Source organism: Tenrec ecaudatus, chromosome 5 (genome assembly GCF_050624435.1).
Source record: "Tenrec ecaudatus isolate mTenEca1 chromosome 5, mTenEca1.hap1, whole genome shotgun sequence".
NCBI lineage: Eukaryota > Metazoa > Chordata > Mammalia > Afrosoricida > Tenrecidae > Tenrec > Tenrec ecaudatus.
This window is the reverse complement of record NC_134534.1, coordinates 89,898,844-89,918,052: the sequence shown is the minus strand read 5'-3', so window position 1 is coordinate 89,918,052 and position 19,209 is coordinate 89,898,844. Positions and strand designations below refer to the sequence as shown.

General features: G+C 41.4%; 1 protein-coding gene and 1 pseudogene across 12 annotated transcripts in view; one reads left to right on the top strand and one right to left on the bottom strand.

Moving 5' to 3' along the window:
• SPIN1 (spindlin 1) overlaps positions 1 to 19,209 on the top strand; it is a 97,568-nt gene that overhangs the window by 33,276 nt on the left and 45,083 nt on the right. For all 12 annotated transcript variants that reach the window (XM_075549716.1, XM_075549728.1, XM_075549724.1 and 9 more), the window contains one exon: positions 10,737 to 10,946. In XM_075549716.1, coding sequence (XP_075405831.1) covers positions 10,895 to 10,946 — 52 coding nt within the window. In that variant the 5' untranslated portion in view covers positions 10,737 to 10,894. The remainder of the gene's footprint in view (positions 1 to 10,736; positions 10,947 to 19,209) is intronic.
• Positions 2,228 to 2,537, bottom strand: LOC142448841 (dynein light chain 1, cytoplasmic pseudogene; annotated as a pseudogene).

Here is a 19,209-nt window from a genome sequence, read left to right as displayed (position 1 = left end):
CCTTATACCTGATCCCTTCGACACCTTGTGATCACACAGACTGGTATGCTTCTTCCATGTGAGCTTTGTTGCTTCTGAACTAGATGGCTGCTTGTTCACCTTCAAGCCTTTAAGACCCCAGACACTGTCTCTTTTGATAGCCGGGCACCATCAGCTTTCTTCGCCACATTTGCTTATCCACCCGTTTATCCTCAGCGATCGTATTACGGAGGTGTGTCCCAATGATATGATTTTTATTCTTTGATGCCTTATACCCGATCCCTTCGACACCTTGTGATCGCACAGGCTGGTGTGCTTCTTCCATGTGGGCTTTGTTGCTTCTGAGCTAGATGGCCTCTTGTTTATCTTCAAGCCTTTAAGACCCCAGACACTATCTCTTTTGAATGCCGGGCACCATCAGCTTTCTTCACCACATTTGCTTGTTCACCCGCTTTGGCTTCAGTGGTTGTCGGGAGGGTGAGCATCATAGAATGGCAATTTAATAGAAGAAAGTTTTCATGTATTGAGGGAGTGCTTGAGTAGAGGCCCAAGGTCCTTCCGCCACCTTAATACTAAACCTATAAATATAGGCATATAGATCTAGTTCCCCATCCTCATATATATATTTGCATATGTACATGTCATTGTCTAGACCTCTATAAATGCCCATTGCCTCCTAGCTCTTTCCTCTATTTCCCTTGACTTTTCTCCTGTCCCACTGTCATGCTCCATCCCCACCTGGGTTTCAGCTATACCTCTTCCTTACCTTACCCTTGATCATTCCCTACCAGGCCTCCCACTCCCGCCTCACCACCGATTTGGATCCCTTATTCTCTTCTCCCTGGGTTTGTTAACACCACTTCCTTAACCCCCACTTCCCCCTATCTCATGTCCCCCTGGAACTGTCGGTCCTGTTGTTTTTCCTCCAGATAGTTAGCCTGTCTTATCTAGACAGACCTGTGGAGATGGTAACATGCACAAAAACAAGACAGATGAAAACAAAGCAACAGTATACAACAAAGCAACAACAACAAACCACTGACAAAGAACAAAACACATCAAGAAAGAAAAGCTTGTAGTTAGTTCAAGGATCATTTGTTGGCCTTTAGGATTGTTTTCCAGTCCAGTCTGTTGGGGCACCAAGCCCTGGCCCCAAAGTCCACTTTCAGCATTCCCTGGGGACCTTGCCGCTCCATTCCCTTGCTGTTCCGCTGCATTCCCCCAGTGCTTTGTCTCGGTGTGGTGCAATCAGGTCGGACACAATTCCCACAGTGTCTCTGGTGCTGTCCCCTGCAGGGCCATAGGTCAGTGAGAGGCGTCATGTCTCATAGTGGGGCCAGCCATGTGGTCCTCTCTGTGGACTGGATGTTCTAATCAGGAACATCATCTTCAAGGCCAAGTGGGCCAGCTGAGCAAATAATTATAGAAGGTAGATCAGGGGTCTCAGAGGACATTTATCCAGCCCACCAGGTGTTTTTGCCCCGTTTTGTTTTTACTTCAAAATAAGATGGGTGCAGTGTGCCTAGGAATTTGTTCATACTTTTTTTAAAAAAACTGTTGTCTGGCCCTCCAACAGGTCTGAGGGACAGTGAACTGGCCCCCTGTTTAAAAGTTTGAGGACCTCTGATAAGATTATTTGAAGAGGAATGAAGCAGCTGGATTGGACAAAGGCTTGTTGAGAACCCTTGATATGCAAATGATACCACCTTGCTTGTTGAAAGTGAAACACTGTTGATGAAGTTCAAGGATTGCAGCCTGCAGTATTGTTTACAAATCAGTTTAAAGAAAACAAGTTATAAAACTGCACATATGGAAATCTGGCAGCTCTGAGAGATAGATTTGTTAGGTTTGAATGGGATGGCAACGCAGTCGCCATTTAGATACATTCTTTTATAATTTTTACTTCCAAACCTTATATTCTACAATGAATTTTCCCCCCAGTGCACCTCACTGACATTCCACACCTTGTTAGAATAATACAGAATCCTAAAGACTGAACAAACGTACAGAAATGGGGGTGGGGTTGGGCTTAATAAAAAAACACTTGTAGTTATTTATTTACTTTTTGCTAATTGCTTTATAACCACAAAGGAGTACAGAGGAGGTCCTGTACCAAACAACACAAAAAGCTTCAAAGGTGGAGGTGTTCCCTTAGCAAGGCTGAAGAGTCCAGTCTCTGATATTTGGAATTTAGGCGGCAGTCCTTGGTTTTGGATGGATCACTGGGTGTGTGGGCTCAATCCATGCTTTAACCAGATTTGAACAGAAGGATGGCCACTTGACCCAGGTAGAAGTAAATGAAGTACTTAGTTTCATGTGTCACATAACTACCATAGTTTCTGCCCACAATGCAGTGCCAAGTGGGATTGTACTTCTTGTCAAACTCCTTCTTGATGTGGCCGCAATGTCCTTCTCTATGTTGTATTTCTCCAGCGCCTGAGTCGCGCACTCCACCGAGTCCTGTTGCATCTCCTCCGACGTGTCGGCATTTTTGATCACGGCCTTTCGGTCGCACATGGTTACCGTGAAGCGCGGACTAGTCGACTGCGACGGTCCTGGGGGAGGGGGTTAGAGCGGCTCAAACACAGCGAGAGCCGTCGCTACTGAAGCCGTGGCGCATCTCTGTAGTTATTTTTTAAAATTATTTATAGTGCAAATATATGTGAAACATTCCCTTGTTGTATGGTCCAGGGATGGTAATGTATTAAAGGGCTTGAAGAAGACCCCTGATTTTGATGTGTGAAATAATCAGACAGTACTCTGGACAATCCCATCGTGAAACTTGGCAAAGAGGGTCTTAAGGACTCAGGGCAGGGTTGAGGGGGCCTGTTGCAACGTGGAGGATGACAGCCCCGGCACTCATAAACGGCTGCTCTGTGAAGTCATGTGAGACATGGGGATAAAGTAACTGGTTGGAGGAGCAGTAGTTGAGGGAGGAGGTCCCGGAGCAGGGCACTGAGGCGGTCAGCACGGCAGCCATCAGGTGGTGTGTGGAGTACAGGATCTGTATCCCCGTTGACTACCTGGCCCATCAGGCTGCTGACCGTGGAGGAGTGGTTGTTGCCCAGCCAGTTCTGAGTCACCATGGAGCTGCAGAGCATGGAGTGGCTGGGGTAGGTCAACGTGATGCCATTGTAACTCAAAAGTGCTGGTGGTGTAGGGCCAGGAAAGGTGACATGGTCAGTAGAGGGATCTAGTGTGATCCATGATGGTGAAGGTGAAGTACGTGCTGTGCTGGAAAGTCAGTTTGGCCAATGACTGGGTGAAACAGTGCTGCAGCTTGTCGCCCGTGCAGTCAACACATCGTAATTCAACTGGCCCAGCATCCATTAGTTGCCCTTGCCTGGGACAGATTGTTGGGTGTAGTGCTGCCACCCTTGCTTGTTCTTGCGGTAATAAGGGAAGTGTTCTTCATGATGAACTCGTGGATGCTCTTGAGCGGCAGCTGTTCCATCTTGAAGAGTGTGTTGTAGCTAAAGGGTGGCTTCTCGTACTTGTCCTTCATCCTCGCCCTCCTTTCCTTCTTCCCCATCCTTGCCCACACTCACAAGTCCTTACCCCCACCCTCTGCCCTTCTCTCATAGGCACCAGCTCTCTGGGCGGCAGGCCCAGTTCGCCCTTGCTGCCCAGCGGGTCTGCCTTGGTGCCCTCTAGGGGCATGATGCTTTCATTCACCTCTTAATGCATGTGAACGTTCAACATTGAGACGAGCTAGTCAGGGTGCAGTGCAGCAATGATGAAACATAAACTTTCCTCTAGTTCTTTCATGCCACCCCCCCAACTATAATGATCCCAATTCTGCCTTAAAATTCCAGCTAGACCAGAGGATGTGCACTGGTCCAGGGGGTTAGGGGGAATGTGGGGGAAGAAAGGGGGAACCGATCACAATGATCTATATAAAACCCCCTCCCAAGGGGATGAACCAGAAAAGTGGGTGAAGGGGGACATCGGTCTGTGTAAGACATGAAAAAAAAATTATGAATTATCAAGCGTTCATGAGGGAGCTAGGGTTGGGAGGGGGAAAATGAGCTGATATCAAGGGCTCAAGTAGAAAGAAATTGTTTTGAGAGTGATGATGGCAACAAATGTACAAATGTGCTTGACACAATGGATGGATGGATTATAATAAGAGCTTATGAGCCCCCAATAAAATATAACAACAGAAGAAAATTGAATAAGGAAGATCAAACTCTGGTGTTGGCAAGAAGTACCATGGGCTGTCAAAAGAACAAATAGATCTGTCTTGGAAGAGGTACTGCTAGAATGCCCCTGAGGCAAGGATAGTGAGACATCGTCTCACTTTCTTTGGACATCTTCATTAAAGACTAATCCCTGGAGAAGGACATCCTGCTTGGTAAAGTGAAAAAGAGGAAGGCCCTGGATGCCATGGACGAGTGGCTGCAACAATGGGCTCACACGTAAGAGTAATTGTGAGGAGGGCTCAGTACCAAAGAGTACTGTATATACTCGTGTAGAAGCCGAGTTTTCCAGCACAAAAAAACGCACCGAAAAACTGGGGTTCGGCTTATACACGGGTCAGTGGCTCCAGCGAGGTGTAACATCTCACTGGTCCCCCCCCCCCCCCCCCCCCGTAACAGGGCATCGCAGGTGATTGCTATTTCTCCGCTGTTCATTCAAAGCCCCGCTGACACTGCAGGGCTTTGAATGTTTGCTTACTCACATCTAACTAATCAGAGCCGTCCTATGACGTGCATCTTTGAATCAGCCTTTTAAAGACCGTGTGCAAAGGATGTGGCATGAATGGATGTCATCTGGTCAAGCCTGACTAACAAAAGGAGGAAATCTCATGAAGCCTGACATAGAGTTAATAGCAAAGTGGGTTCGAGATGCATGGGAAGACATTCCAGAAGACATGGTGCAGCGTGCCTTCCAGAAATGTAGTATTAGTAATGCTATGGATGGCAGTGAAGACTGTGTGCGCTTTGTATGAAAATGACAGCAGTGATGGTGATGACGGCGATCTCAGTGAGGAAAGCGTCTATGATGACCTCACACCAGCTGGAGCTCTGCATTGGGATACGGATGATGATGAGGAATCCAGTTTTGAAGGATTTTAACTCTTTACATTTTAGGTTGGTTGCTGATGGAGCTCAGGTAATAGTTTTTGTTGAACCTATTTCCCACTTACTGTGCTGGTTTACCAATGTTAAATGACTTGTCCTTTTATTTATGTTTTTTATTTAAAATAAATATTTAAATACATTACCCCACTGATGTCTCAATTTTTAGTAATTTTATTTTCATTTGTTTTGATTATTGAAATTCACCAATAGTTTCTGCTTTTTCCACCCTAGGGTTATACTCGAGTCAATCAGTTTTTCTGGTTTCCCAGGTAATAATTAGTTACCTCGGCTTATGGGTCAGCTTATATTCGAGTATATACGGTATATCATTCTGTTGTACAGAGTCACTTATCAGTTGGAATCTACTCAATGGCACACAGCAAAATATAGCACAGATGTATGGGTATTATCCCATCACTGGCAGTGTTGCATTTCAGTATACATGTTGAAATGTTCTTTTTGATGATGAATGGCATGGCATTCTTTTTAAAAAAATCATTTTGGCGGGAGGGGAGACTCCGGATAGAGCAAGATATGACAAAATAACAATGTATAAATTGCAAAGGGTACATGGGGGAGGGGAAAAAAAAAGAGGACCTGATGCAGAGGGCTTAAGTGGAGAGCAAATGCTTTGAGAATGATTGGGGTGGGGAATGTATGGATGTGCTTTATACAATTGATGTATGGATTGTGATAAGAGTTGTATGAGTCCCTAATAAAATGTAAAAAAAGAAAGAAGAGAAAATGATTAGGGCAGGGAATGTACGGATGTGCTTTATACAATTGATGTATGTATATGTATGGACTGAAAAGAGTTGTATGAGCCCCTAATAAAATGCTTAAAACAAAAAAATCATTTTATTGGGGGCTTGTACAACTCATCACAATCCATACATCTCCATCCGTTGTGTCAAGCACATTTGTACATTTGTTGCCATCATCATTTTCAAAACATTTTCTTTATACTTGAGCCATTGGTATCAGCTCCTCATATTTTCCTCTTCCCTCCCCCACCCTCCCTCACAAACCCTTGATAATTTATAAATGATTATTTTTTCATGTGTTACACTGACTGATGTCTCCCTTCACCCACTTTTCTCTTGTCCATCCCCTGGGAAGGGGATCTGTTCCCCCTTCCCCACCCCCACTTTCCACTCCCCTCCTGGTACTTCTCAATATTGGTCCTGAGGGGTTTATCTGTCCTGGATTCCCTGTGTTTCCAGTTCTTATCTGTACCAGTGTACATGTTCTGGTCTAGCCAGATTTATAAAGTAGAATTGGGATCATGATAGTGGGGGGGAGGAAGCAATAAAGAACTAGAGGAAAGTTGTATGTTTTATTGGTGCTACACTGCACCCTGACTGGCTTGTCTCCTCCACGCTGCACACTGTGAGGGGATGTCCAGTTGGGCATGGCCTTCTTTTATATATCATTCCTGGCATAGTAGGCCATACAGTATTGTAGCTCACTTATGCCTTGGTTATTGATCTTTGTGTTATAATTTATTATTTTTGATTTCTAATTTTCCTAGATTTATACATTCTGCACCCCACATTCCATTTTTGATGGATGTTTGCAGCAGTATCTTAACATTTTAAACACTGCTAGCATAACCACTGAAGCTTCTGTAACTTTTATTCTAGCAACATAACTCTATTTTGAGGAGATGACTCTTCCCCAGTCATAATTTGAGTGCCTTCCAATCCGAGTCTCATTTATCATTATATTAGACCAGTGGTTCTCAACTTGTGGGTCGCGACACATATTTCTGATGGTCTTGGGACGGAGACACCGCTTCTCTCACCTGTCCCCAGGTGGGTCTGCCCACATGCAGATATGACCACACATGAAGACTGTACCTATGCTTACACCATGCTTCAAGACAAAATTTCATTTATTTGTCATTAGAAATAAATATTTCACACTATGTAATTACATATTGTTTTTTTGATTAATCATTATGCTCAATTTGTAACAATGAAAATACATCCTACATATCAGATATTTATTTACATTATGACTCATAACAGTAGCAAAATTATAGTTATGAAGTAGCAACGAAAATAATTTTATGGTTGGGGGGTCACCACAGCATGAACTGTATTAAAGGGTCGTGGCATTTGGAAGGTTGAGAACCATTGCCTTAGACATTTCACTGCTATTCATAAGATTCTTACTGGTCAGTTAAGTAGCTCACCAGTTCTAATTGCTGAAATCCTGTTGGTATTTGAAATACTGGTGCTATAACTTCCAGTATTACAACACCATGAAAGCCACTACAGTACAGCAATGACAGATTAGTGGACAATATTGGATACATAGTTGTATTTTAATATTTTTTATAATTAGACATAGCAAAGGACACACACAGTGCTCCAAAGATTTTATTTTGAAGAATTTGAAACAGTATTAAAAGTTAAAAAAGACATCAGGGAACATACCGCACATATTCGAATATAAGCCGACCCAAGTATAAGCCGAGGTACCTAATTATTACCTGGGAAACCAGAAAAACTAATTGACTCGAGCTTAAGCCTAGGGTGGAAAATGCAGAAGCTATTGGTGAGTTTCAATAATCAAAACAAATGAAAATAAAATTACTGAAAATTGAGACATCAGTGGGGTCATATATTTAAATATTTATTTTAAATGAAAAACATAAATAAAAGGACAAGTCATTTAACATTGGTAAACCAGCACAGTAAGTGGAAAACAGGTTCAACAAAAATAACAAAGTATCAACAATGATACCTTAAGAGTATTATTTCCTGAGCTCAATCAGCAGCCAAGCTAAAATGTAAAGTGTTAAAATCCTTCAAAACTGCATTCCTCATCATCATCTGTATCCCAATGCACAGCTTCAGCTGTGGGCTTTACCAAATGTGAATAAACAAACATTCAAAGCCCTGCAGTGTCAGCGGGGCTTTGAATGAACAGCGGAGAAATGGCAATCATCAGTGAGATAACGGGCGCTCCTCCTGTTACACGGCGGGCAGTGAGATGTTACACCTCGCTGGGGTACCACTGACCCGTATATAAGCAGAACCCCAATTTTTCAGCACATTTTTTGTGCTGAAAAACTCAGCTTATACATGCGTGTATATGGTATGTACTCCCTTCATCTAGATCCAAACATTGCTATTTGCCATACTCTATATAATGATTGGAAATTAGTCTAACTCTAGAAATTTTAGCACATATTTGCTAATATATATACTATCTCTCTGAACCATATTACTGTTGTGCTCTTAAAGGCTGATAATAATTCTATAATAACCACTTTCTATCCCAGTTTAAACATTCCCTAATAATATTACCTGCCTTTTATGGAATTTTACAGGTAAAAAGTTAGACTAAAGGAGCTCACCTATAGTTCTCCAAGAAAAGAAAAAGCTCGTCCCTGGAACAGCAAATTCGTGGAAGGAACTCTGGAAACTGGCAATTCTAGGTTTCCAAGGGTGAGGTCTTAGTCTCCGAGATTGCAATTGCCAGTTGAGTTGCAGAGTGCTGGGCTGCTGCCAGCATGTGTCAGGGGGATGGGGCTTCCATAAAAACTAAGGGATCGAGGCTGCCACAATCAAGGGAAGAACATAAACCTGTTTTGTGGAGGGGCTTGGAATGCCATGAGGCAGCTGCAACAGTGGACTCAAACATAGATTTTGAGAATGATGCAGGGCTTGGTATTGTTTCACTCTTGTCCATGGACTTGCTCTGAAATGTAACCCAATTGATGGTACAATGATGGGAATAACAGGGTGTGGCCATGGTGGCTAAGTAAGGCAGGCCATTTGAAATGAGGATGCCAAAGATCCTACAAGCAAAATATTGCATAGCTTGTGTATGGGAGTGTTAGGGTTCTAAGTAGTGTTGAAGGAAATAATTGTGGAAAGGAAATAAACTACATAACAAAATCTTAAATAAATGCAGGTGACTAGGAGATAGATATCTAGCAAAAAGGGATAGCTATTAGTTTTACAACATCTTTTCAAGTTGGGATTTTTTTTAGGTTGGATAAATTGCGTTAAGCACATGCAGTGAGAAATTTAAAAAAATCATTTGAGAGAGGAGTTGTTAGGAATAGGAGTTAAGAGTTCCAAGGTGATAGGAGACAGTGATAAATTCACATTGAGAGTTCAGTGAAGGAAGCTTGGATGTCTTCTGATAAACGAGAGAGAGATACTAGGTTTTTTGTGTAGAGAAAGATGGAGCTGGCTAGTGACAGCCTTCACCTTGTGTTTGGGCTCCGTGGGTCATTTGGGGAGCGAGAGCGTAGAGCACGTGGAGCATAGTACATCTCTTTCCTGGCAAGCTTGAACTAATGCCAGAAAGGGGGCTGCTACTTTATTTTTCTGTGTTGCCATTTGACATACTATGTTTTCCTAATTCATTTGTCATATCCCTTTACCATACGCTTATTATTGCCTCTTCGGTGAGTATTTGCTAATGAAGGTTTGAGTTGTTACAAAGATTTAAATAAGAAAGTTTTTTGTTTTAAAAAAAGTCTTAATAAAATTTTAGTTAAGGATTCTGACCAATTGTGGTCAAATTATATTTTAATTACATTTTACACTACAGAAAATTAAGTCAGAATTCCATCCAACTCTTAAACTTATGATTCCCCAGAACCAAACTCACTGCCATTGAGTCTATTCCAATTTATAGTGGCTCTGTGACGCAGGGTAGAACCGCCCTGCGAGTCTCTGAGCTTGTGAACGCTTAGGGGGTAGAAAAGGAGCAGCTGGTGTTTGAGTGTCCGACCTTATGGTGAGCAGCGCCTAATGCAACCACTACGCCACCAGAGCATGTTCAGAAATTGAGAGGCCATAAAGACTTAAGAAAAGAACCAAACATACAGTCATATGGTCGAGAAAATTGCATGGTTTATGAAAATGTGTTGTACTATGTAGATTAGAATTACGTATCATAGACTCAAGTTTTGGTTTAAATTATAAACTGGTTAACATTTACCTGGATAAAAAAGTTTCTTTGAAGTTTCTCTTGGTTTCAGGAAGCTTGGGAGCAGATAGGCATAAGCAGCATTTTGTTGGCTGTAATCCCTTTGTCTTGCTTGCCCTGTAGAGATTGAGGACGCATTGGTCTACTGACCCTCAATCTAACTGTTGACATCTTAAACTTGGTTTTCTATGCTTTACCCCGTGGTGTACCACCAATCTTCTTTCCCCAGTTATTCTGTACCTCTCACTACTCCTCCTCTACTTTGTTATTTTTTGTATGCACTCAAGGAGATGGGACTATGCTAGTCTAAATCTTTTCTGATACTCTAGTATCTGTGAGGTGGTTATTTTTTTTTAAACCGTAAAATGGGTGGGGATGCATTGGGAAAAGCCAAGGAGCCATACTCTTTTGTTAGTAGATACTATATTTTTAGTCGCTGTCAGTTGATTTTAACTCAGGGTGACACATGGGGTCAATGTGAGTTGTGTTGTTTTCCAGTTGATCTTCGAAGAACTTCGCTTTTGGGTTTTGCAGATAGATACCACAAGCATTTTCATTAATTTAGCTCTTAGGAAATAAAGTGATATTACTTCTGGCAAAGTACCTTTTAGTTAGTACTTAAGTTTAAATTTTGTGATGTGTTTAATGGCTCCCTTGCCTTGATTTTGCTCTTTTGCTCATTCTCTAGTAGTGAACTATTATTTTACTATTTTACAGAGTGCTGGTGATTTCAAGTATTTTTGCTGAATTTGTAAAACAGACATGTGGATGGTGGATTAACAAGAACACTGAAATTCTGTGAGAAGTTTCAAATTGGAGAATATTGAGTTTTCACCCTAGTCCAGCAGCTGTGCTGCTCACTTAGATACAGATGAATGAAGACCCCATTCGGAAAGACACCTGGCCAGCGGTCCAGAGCTGATGCAGGTAGGCAATGTGAATATGAACAGACTATGAAGTGTTTATGGTTCAGAGAATATTTTAATACGAATTTAAAACAAATGAAAAGTTAAGGACCACTTTCACTTAATGTCTTGCAGTTTGTTTCCAGTATTTCATAGAAAACCAGAAATTTAGTAGTTAACTCACTTATTCATTTATAGGTTAAGAAAAAACAAGTTAATTTCTTAAATTAGGGATCATATATTTTTATCTGATCTGAATTTACACGTGCTTAGTAAACTTAATAAGTGAATTGTAAATACTCAGTTAACATGCTATAATAAAGAATCATTTTCAAAGAATTGAGTGAGGTGATTAGATTTAATGGAATTTAGAATTATTGACAGCATGTAAGAATAAAACGTATATTGGTATGTTTTTGTGAAAGAGTAATACTGTGTTAGAAGCTGTAGTATTTTAAGGTGCTATAAAGTTTATTTTTGAGTTAGTGATACCATATTTAAAGTTTTAGGGTTGTTGTCTTTATAGGAGTGGCTCTCCAGGTCTTTTCTTTGGTGGTACCTCAAGGTGGGTTCAGAGTGCCAACCTTTCTGTCAGCAGCTGATCTCTTAACCGCTGTGCTACCAGGGCTTATACTGATGTGGAATTGAAATATTTACTAGAGATTATGTTAAGTTTTCACATAACTTATAGAAGAAGCTTAGACTTGGCCTGGCTTTATCTTTTTTAAAACTCCTAAAACAAAAATCTTAACGGATAAGCTAGAAAATAAAAACCAAACTCACTGCTATCGAGTCCATGCCAACTCATAGGACTGGGTATAATTGTACCTGTGAGTTTCCAAGACTGTAACTATGGGAATAGAAAACCCCGTCTTAGTCCTAAGGAACACGTGGCGGTATTGAACTGCTGACCTTTACGATCGCAGCCCAATGCATAACTACTACACTACTAGGGGGCTCCTACACTATAAAATAGGTGTGTGATATTTTAAGATTTATTATTTCAAGATCACATTTAAATATTGACAAAATATGCCTTAATATTTTTCAATTTGGGACAAATAAATCAGAGATCCATTAGCAATATTATTGATCTTAGAAAAGTGGTTGCCACACAATTTAGAATTATTTTTTACATTTATTTGCAATTGTGTTTGTAGTCAACTGCATGTTCATTTTTCATTAAGATTAAATTAGGATAGTAAATAGTGACTATTAAGTCTTCTGAGAGCTTATTATATGGAATCACAGCTCTCTTTTCCTTGTTGTGTAAGATTGGTTACATTTCTTAGGCTTACTAAGCTGTTTTATCATTTAACAAAATGGAACTGCATGTACTTAATGGAGGGTAATGAGGAAATCGTGTGTGTTGAGTACTTGACTGAGGCCTTGGATACATGATAGCTGGTCTGCAAAAAGTATTGGTCATACTATTTACAAAAAATACTTTATTTCATATAATTTGCTATTTTTTATTTCTTATAATTGGGGGAAAATTACTATTAGTGAAATGCCCTAGTAAAAAAACCAAATGGCAAAATATCCAAAACCACTGTCATCAAGTTGAATACCAACATAGTAGTCACCCTATAGACAGTAGAACTGCCTCTGCGTTTCTGAGACTGTAATTCTTTATGGGAGTGAAAAGCCTAGTTTTTGTCCCAAGGAGTAACTGGTGTTTTCAAACTACTAACTGTGCAGTTTGCAACTTAACTTGTAACCACTCTACTATCAGAGCTCTTCTAATGACACCTTTTTAGGTCTCTTATTTGAAATAGTAACTTACCAAAATTCAGAAGCATGCATGCACACTATTCTGAATGCTCCTATGTGTTGATTGTGAAGTCATTTAGTAAAAGGAACGCAAGTTTATTAAAGTGGTAGTGTGTAGTGTGATTAAAAATAACTGTGTGTGTGTGGTTTGGGGTGGGGAATATATATCAGAGTAGAACTGTGTTTTTTTTTTAATCATTTTATTAGGGGCTCATACAACTCATAACAATCCTTACATGAATTGTGTAAAGCACATTTGTACATTCATTGCCCTCATCATTCTCAGAACATCTGCTCTCCACTTAAGCCCATGGCATTAGGTCCTAATTTTTTCCCCTCCCTCACTGCTCCCCCCTCTCTCATGAACCCTTGGTAATTTATAAATTATTATTTTGTCATGTCTTGCTCTGTCCTACTTCTCCCTTCACCCATTTTTCTGTTGTCCGTCCCCCAGGGAGGATGAACAATCTGGAGGAGAAAACAATGGGACTGACAGTTCCTGGGGACATGGGAGAGGGGGAGGTGGGGGGAAAGGAAGTGTGTTAACAAACCCAGGGACAAGGGAACAACAAGTGATCCAAATTGTTGGTGAGGTGGTTGTGGGAGGTCTGGTAGGGAACGATCAAGGGTAATGTAACCAAGAGGAATTGCTGAAACCCTGGTGGGGACTGAGCATGATAGTGGGACAGGAGGAAAGTCAAAGGAAATAGAGGAAAGAGCTGGGAGGCAAAGGGCATTTATAAAGGTATAGCTAAAGACATGTACATATGAAAATATATTTATATATGAGGATGGGGAAATAGATCTCTATGCATATATTTATAGGTTTAATATTAAGGTAGCAGAAGGACATTGGGCCTCCACTCAAGTACTCCCTCAATGCAAGAATACTTCTATTGAATTGACATTTTATGATGTTCACCTTCCCGACATAACCACTGATGACAAAGTGGGTGAATAAGCAAATGTGGTGAAGAAAGCTGATGGTGCTCAGCTATCAATAGATGTAGTGTCTGGGATCTTAGAAGCTTGTAGGTAAACAAGCAGCCATCTAGCTCAGAAGCAACAAAGCCCACATGGAAGAAGCACTCCAGTCGGTGTGATCACGAGGTGTTGAAGGGATCAGGTATCAGGCATCATCAGAACAAAAAAATCTTACCATAGTAAATGAGGGGGGAGTGCGGAGTGGAGACCCAAAGCCCATGTGTAGGCCATTGGAGAGCCTCTTGCCAGAGGGGTCTTGGAGAGGAGACGAGCCAATCAGGGTGCGATGTAGCAACAATGAAAAGTACAAATTTCCTCTAGTTCCTAAATGCTTCCTCCCCCTCCGCTATCATGATCCTAATCCTACCTTGCAAGTCTGGCTAGACCAGAGGATGTACACTGGTACAGATAGGAACTGGAAACACAGGGAATCCAGGGCAGATGATCTCTTCAGGACCAGTGGTGTGATGGTGATACTGGGAGCGTAGAGGGAGAGTGGGTTGGAAAGGGAAACCGATTACAAGAATAGTGTTTTTTTAAGGTTGTCTGTGACTGATATCATTAAACTGTCGGGCCTTTTGAAGTTCTTCTTGGTGGACTTGAATCTCCATTCTTTGATTTAGCAGTAACTATATTAACTATTTAGAGGCACCCTGAGTAACTAAAGGATTGTGCCATTGATTGACTTGTGTTCTCCAAAAATAGCATCAACTTGTCTAAATCAGGATTACCAGTGTTATATGACTATTACTACTCAATGTGTTGTGAGTCCCAATTACTGTCCGGTTAATGAGACAGGCATAAAGAGACTTAGACTGTGATTAGGGCAGGATACAACACCTTTACTCAGGTCACAGGAGTTTCCCTGAATGTAGCTTGCATCACCTTTTATCTTCTAAGAAATAAAAGGGGAAAGAGAGAAGTAAGCAGAGAAAGAACTTGATTGCCACCAAGAAAGAAGAGCAAAGAATGGCTGGTGGGTTTCAAATGCTGACTTTTCTGATAATACCTGAATATTTAACCACGTGTTGCTACCGTTAGGTTCTGTCGAGGGGTTCCGACTCATAGCGGACCCTCTGGAAAACAGAACAAAATACCACCTGAAACTACCACCCTCACAATTGTTCTTATGCTTGAGCCCACTGTACCACTCCATCTTGTCAAGGGTCTTCCTCTTTTTCTTTTTTTAAACATTTTATTAGGGGCTCATACAACTCTTATCACAATCCATACATACATATACACATCCATTGTATAAAGCACATCTGTGCATTCTTTTCCCTAATCATTTTCTTTTTTTTCCCCTTTTCTTTGTTTACATTTTATTGGGGGCTCAGACAACTCTTATCACAATCCATACATATACATACATCAATTGTATAATGTATAAAGCACATCCGCACATTCCCTGCCCCAATCATTCTCAAAGCATTTGCTCTCCACTTAAGCCCTCTGCATCAGGTCCTCTTTTTTCCCCCCTCGCTCCCCGCTCCCCCTTCCCTCATGTGCCCTTGGTAATTGGGTCTTCCTCTTTTTCACTGTGCTATTTGGACTTGTTTAATAGGGACCAACCAAGTTAAAACGTCACACAATTTACATTAGCTATTAAGAATTGAAAATAACCATTGTTCTTTTTTTAAAATTGTTTTATTAGGGGCTCATACAACTCTTATCATAATCCATACATACATCAATGGTGTAAAGCACATTTGTACATTCATTGCCCTCATCATTCTCAAAACATTTGCTCTCCACTTAAGCCCCTGGCTTTTTCCCCCTCCCTGCCCACTACCCTCTCCCTCAGAGCCCTTGATAATTTATAAATTATTATTTTGTCATATCTTGGCCTGTCCGACGTCTCCCTTCATCCACTTTACTGTTGTCCATCCCCCAGGGAGGAGGTCACATGTAGATCCTTGTAATAGGTTCCCTCTTTCCAACCCACTCTCCTGCTATCCCCCCAGTATCACCACTCACACCACTGGTCCTGAAGAGATCATCCACCCTGGATTCCCTGTGTTTCCAGTTCCTATCTGTACCAGTGTACATCCTCTGGTCTAGCCAGACTTGCAAGGTAGAATTCAGATCATGATAGTGGGTCAGGCGCGGGGGAGGAAGCATTTAGAAACTAGAGGAAATTTGTATTTTTCATCGGTGCTACATCGCACCTTGACTGGCTCGTCTCCCCCCCTAGACCCCTCTGCCAGGGGATGTCCTGTGGCCTACAAATGGGCTTTGGGTCTCCACTCTGCACTCCCCGCCTCATTCACTATGGTAAGATTTTTTTGTTCTGATGATGCCTTATACCTGATCCCTTCTACACTTCGTGATTGCACTGGCTGGTGTGCTTCTTTCAAGGGTTTTTTTTTTTTTTTTTTTGATTCTGAGCTAGATGGCCGCTTGTTTACCTTCAAGCCTTTAAGACCCCAGATGCTATACCTTTTGATAGCTGGACAACATCAGCTTTCTTCGCCACAGTTGCTTATTCACCCAGAAAATAACCATTGTTCTTTGAGATCATCTAAGTAGTGGCCCTGCCTCACAGACTTCGGATATTGATCGTGCTTCCTGAATTCTTGGCCCTGAGCTTCAACTTTCCCTTCCAGTCCCATTAGCATTGCAGCTTTGCTGCCTTCATTTTGAGCCATCTCATTTTTGCAGTTTTGAGTGTTGACTCCTACTCCTGTTCTCCACCAGGCCATGTTCTTCTGTCCCTTGAACAGGGAAGCCCTGCCATCTCAGTTTTGAGTAGGAATCTGGCCATATCCCATTAGATCTTGTGAATGGCAGCCACACATTCTAGAACTGAGTGGCTAAGGATGGCCCCAAAGCTCTTAGCTCTCTTGTTCCCGAGTTCAGTGTCCCATGCAGTGTCCCACGGTTTTCCTAGTTCTGCTTTCTCATGGTTCTGCTGCCATTCCTTGCTATATACCATCTCTAGTGTACGGCTCTCTTTGCTTGCACCTTAGCCCTCACAAGAATCACATTTGCTGTCCATAAGACCACTAACAGTCTTATCAAGGTCTTAAAAGGCTTCTAACCTGTACTCCTTACTCAATTCCAAGACTACTGAGGAGATAGCTGTGTCATTCTGCTTCCATAAAAATCTTTACAGACTGTTTTACTCTAATGATATGTAGTTGATTAATGTAGTCTTAAAACCATAATCCCTTAAGTGGTGCCTTATAAATTCTTGCCTCCTTGCCTAGGCTATAATCCTATTTTGGAGGGACTTCTCTGCTGTGCTCATGAACAGTAATAAGTTGGCATGCATTTTGTGTCTCCATCTTACTAGAGGGTGTAAACCTAGTCATCACCTTTTGTTCCCATAGAGGTATTGTCTCCTGAAAGACAAAAACCATACCTCCATCAAAGCTATTCCTCTTTGTATAAGAGCCATCTCAGAAGCAGAGAAATTTCAGGACCATGTGAAGAGCTACTATGTGAAGAGTGACCATGTGATCATGTGAAGAGCCACCAGTGTCGTTTCCCAAATGTGAGGAGCATATTTGAGATCTCTGAAGTGGTTGAGGATGTGGCACAGAGACCATGGAGCTAGGCTAAGACCAGAGGTTGAGGTATGGAGACTGAGACAGAACTCAAGAGGAACACTGATACTAAGAGTGTTAGGAGGCAGCGTGACAAAGAGGTGGGTGTCTTGGCCCACAGAGGCAGATGGCAAAGGATCATATAACTGAGAGGCCAAGGATTGGAGAGACATTTGACCACTGGTACTGATGTGGACCAATGACTTGCTTGCTATTTACAGATCTTGCTGTATCCTTTTTATTGTTCCTGGCTTGTGGTAAATCTTTAAATTTCTCTTAATACAAAACAAAAACAAAAAAACTCCACCTTACTGACTTCAAGGTGATTTAGACTCCTAGCAACCCTGCAGGGTAGAACTGCTCTTGTGTGGGCTTCCAAAACAAGTAACTCATTATGGGAGCAGACAGCCTAGACTTCTCTTACAGAGCAGCTGGTAGTGTGAAATTATGGTACGTAACATTACAAATAGGACCCCAAAACATAACCACCATGCCTCTAGGGCTCCAGTAAGCCTTCTAAATTATGGGTGTTACCCATTCTGTGTGGCCATTGCAATGAATTTCGGAACCCAGAGTAAAAGTAGAGGGTTGTGAGAGGAAAGGTTAGTGTCAGAAGAGGATAAAAGAAGGATGGAGAGTGGAGGCTTGTTTAACCTCTGCTCCATGATTATAGGGAAAACTTCTTAGCTAAACGGTGATGTCAGTGGATTTGGTTTCTGTGAGTTGGTACCCTTTAACTTTTATGCATGAATGGTTGAAAAAGCCATTTTTCATTCAACAATTGGTATTTTGTTTCATGTCATTGATTGAAATCCCAGGATGTAACAACTGTCCCTTTTCCTGCATTTTTTGCTTCAATTCAACTACTAATCAATACCGCAATAGTTTACACTTAACCTCTTCCTTGATTTCTCATCTCTGTAATGGACTTCCATTTTAGTAAAATTAATATTCATTAACAGTCTAGCCCATTGCTTTATCTTCCCTCTCTGGGCTGTTTCCAAAATCTGTTCCCTTTGGTATGAATCTTTCTCTTGTGCCCACCCCCCCACCCACCAAATACACACTTACAACAGTGGCTTCATAAACTATTTGACTAATATGATTTGACTAATTTCACTCAAATAATGTTCTTCAGGGCTCATGCCATGAGGTACATTGTGATTTTGTCGTGATTTTTAGCGAGGCATGGTATTCCACTGTGTACATACCAGTTTCCTAATCCATTTTGTCTGAAAGGCATTTAGGTTGCGCCCATCTTTTTGTTGTGAACATTGCTGCACTGAACATGGATGTGCATGTGTGTTTGTTATGACCCTCTACTTCTTTAAGATATATAACCAACAGAGGGATTTCTGGATCATGTGAAGTTTGTATTACTAGTTTGAAGTGGAGTCATATAGTTTTCCACCGTGATTTTATCTATCTTACCTATCTACACATAGTCCCAATAGCAATGTATGAAGTTCCTATCTCTCTGCAGTCACTCCAGTATTTCTTATCTGTTTTTTTGAAATTGGCTATCAATGTTGTGTAAGGTGGTATTTCATCATTTTGAATTGCATCTTCTGGATGACTAGTGATTGTGAGCATTTGTTCATGTTTATGGGTCATTTCGATGTCACCTTTAGTGAACTGCCTGTTCATGACCTTTGCTCACTTTTTAATTGGAATGTTTGGATCTTATTGAGGTGTTAAAGTTTCTCAACAGTTTAAAGAATAGCCCATTATTCACTGTCAAAACACTTTCTCCAGTCCGTGAGTTCTCTCTTTTCTCTTTTCATGAAGTCTTTTGGTGCACATACTGGGCTGCTAATCTCAAAGTCAGTAGTTCAAAGCCACCAGGTGCTCCTTGGGTGTGGAGGTGGAGCGAAGAGGCTTTCTACTCCTGTAAAAAAGTTAACAATTTCAAGCCCGCATGGGCAGTTTTACTCTGTTCTAGAGCGTCATATGAATCGGAATTGACTTGATGACAGTGAC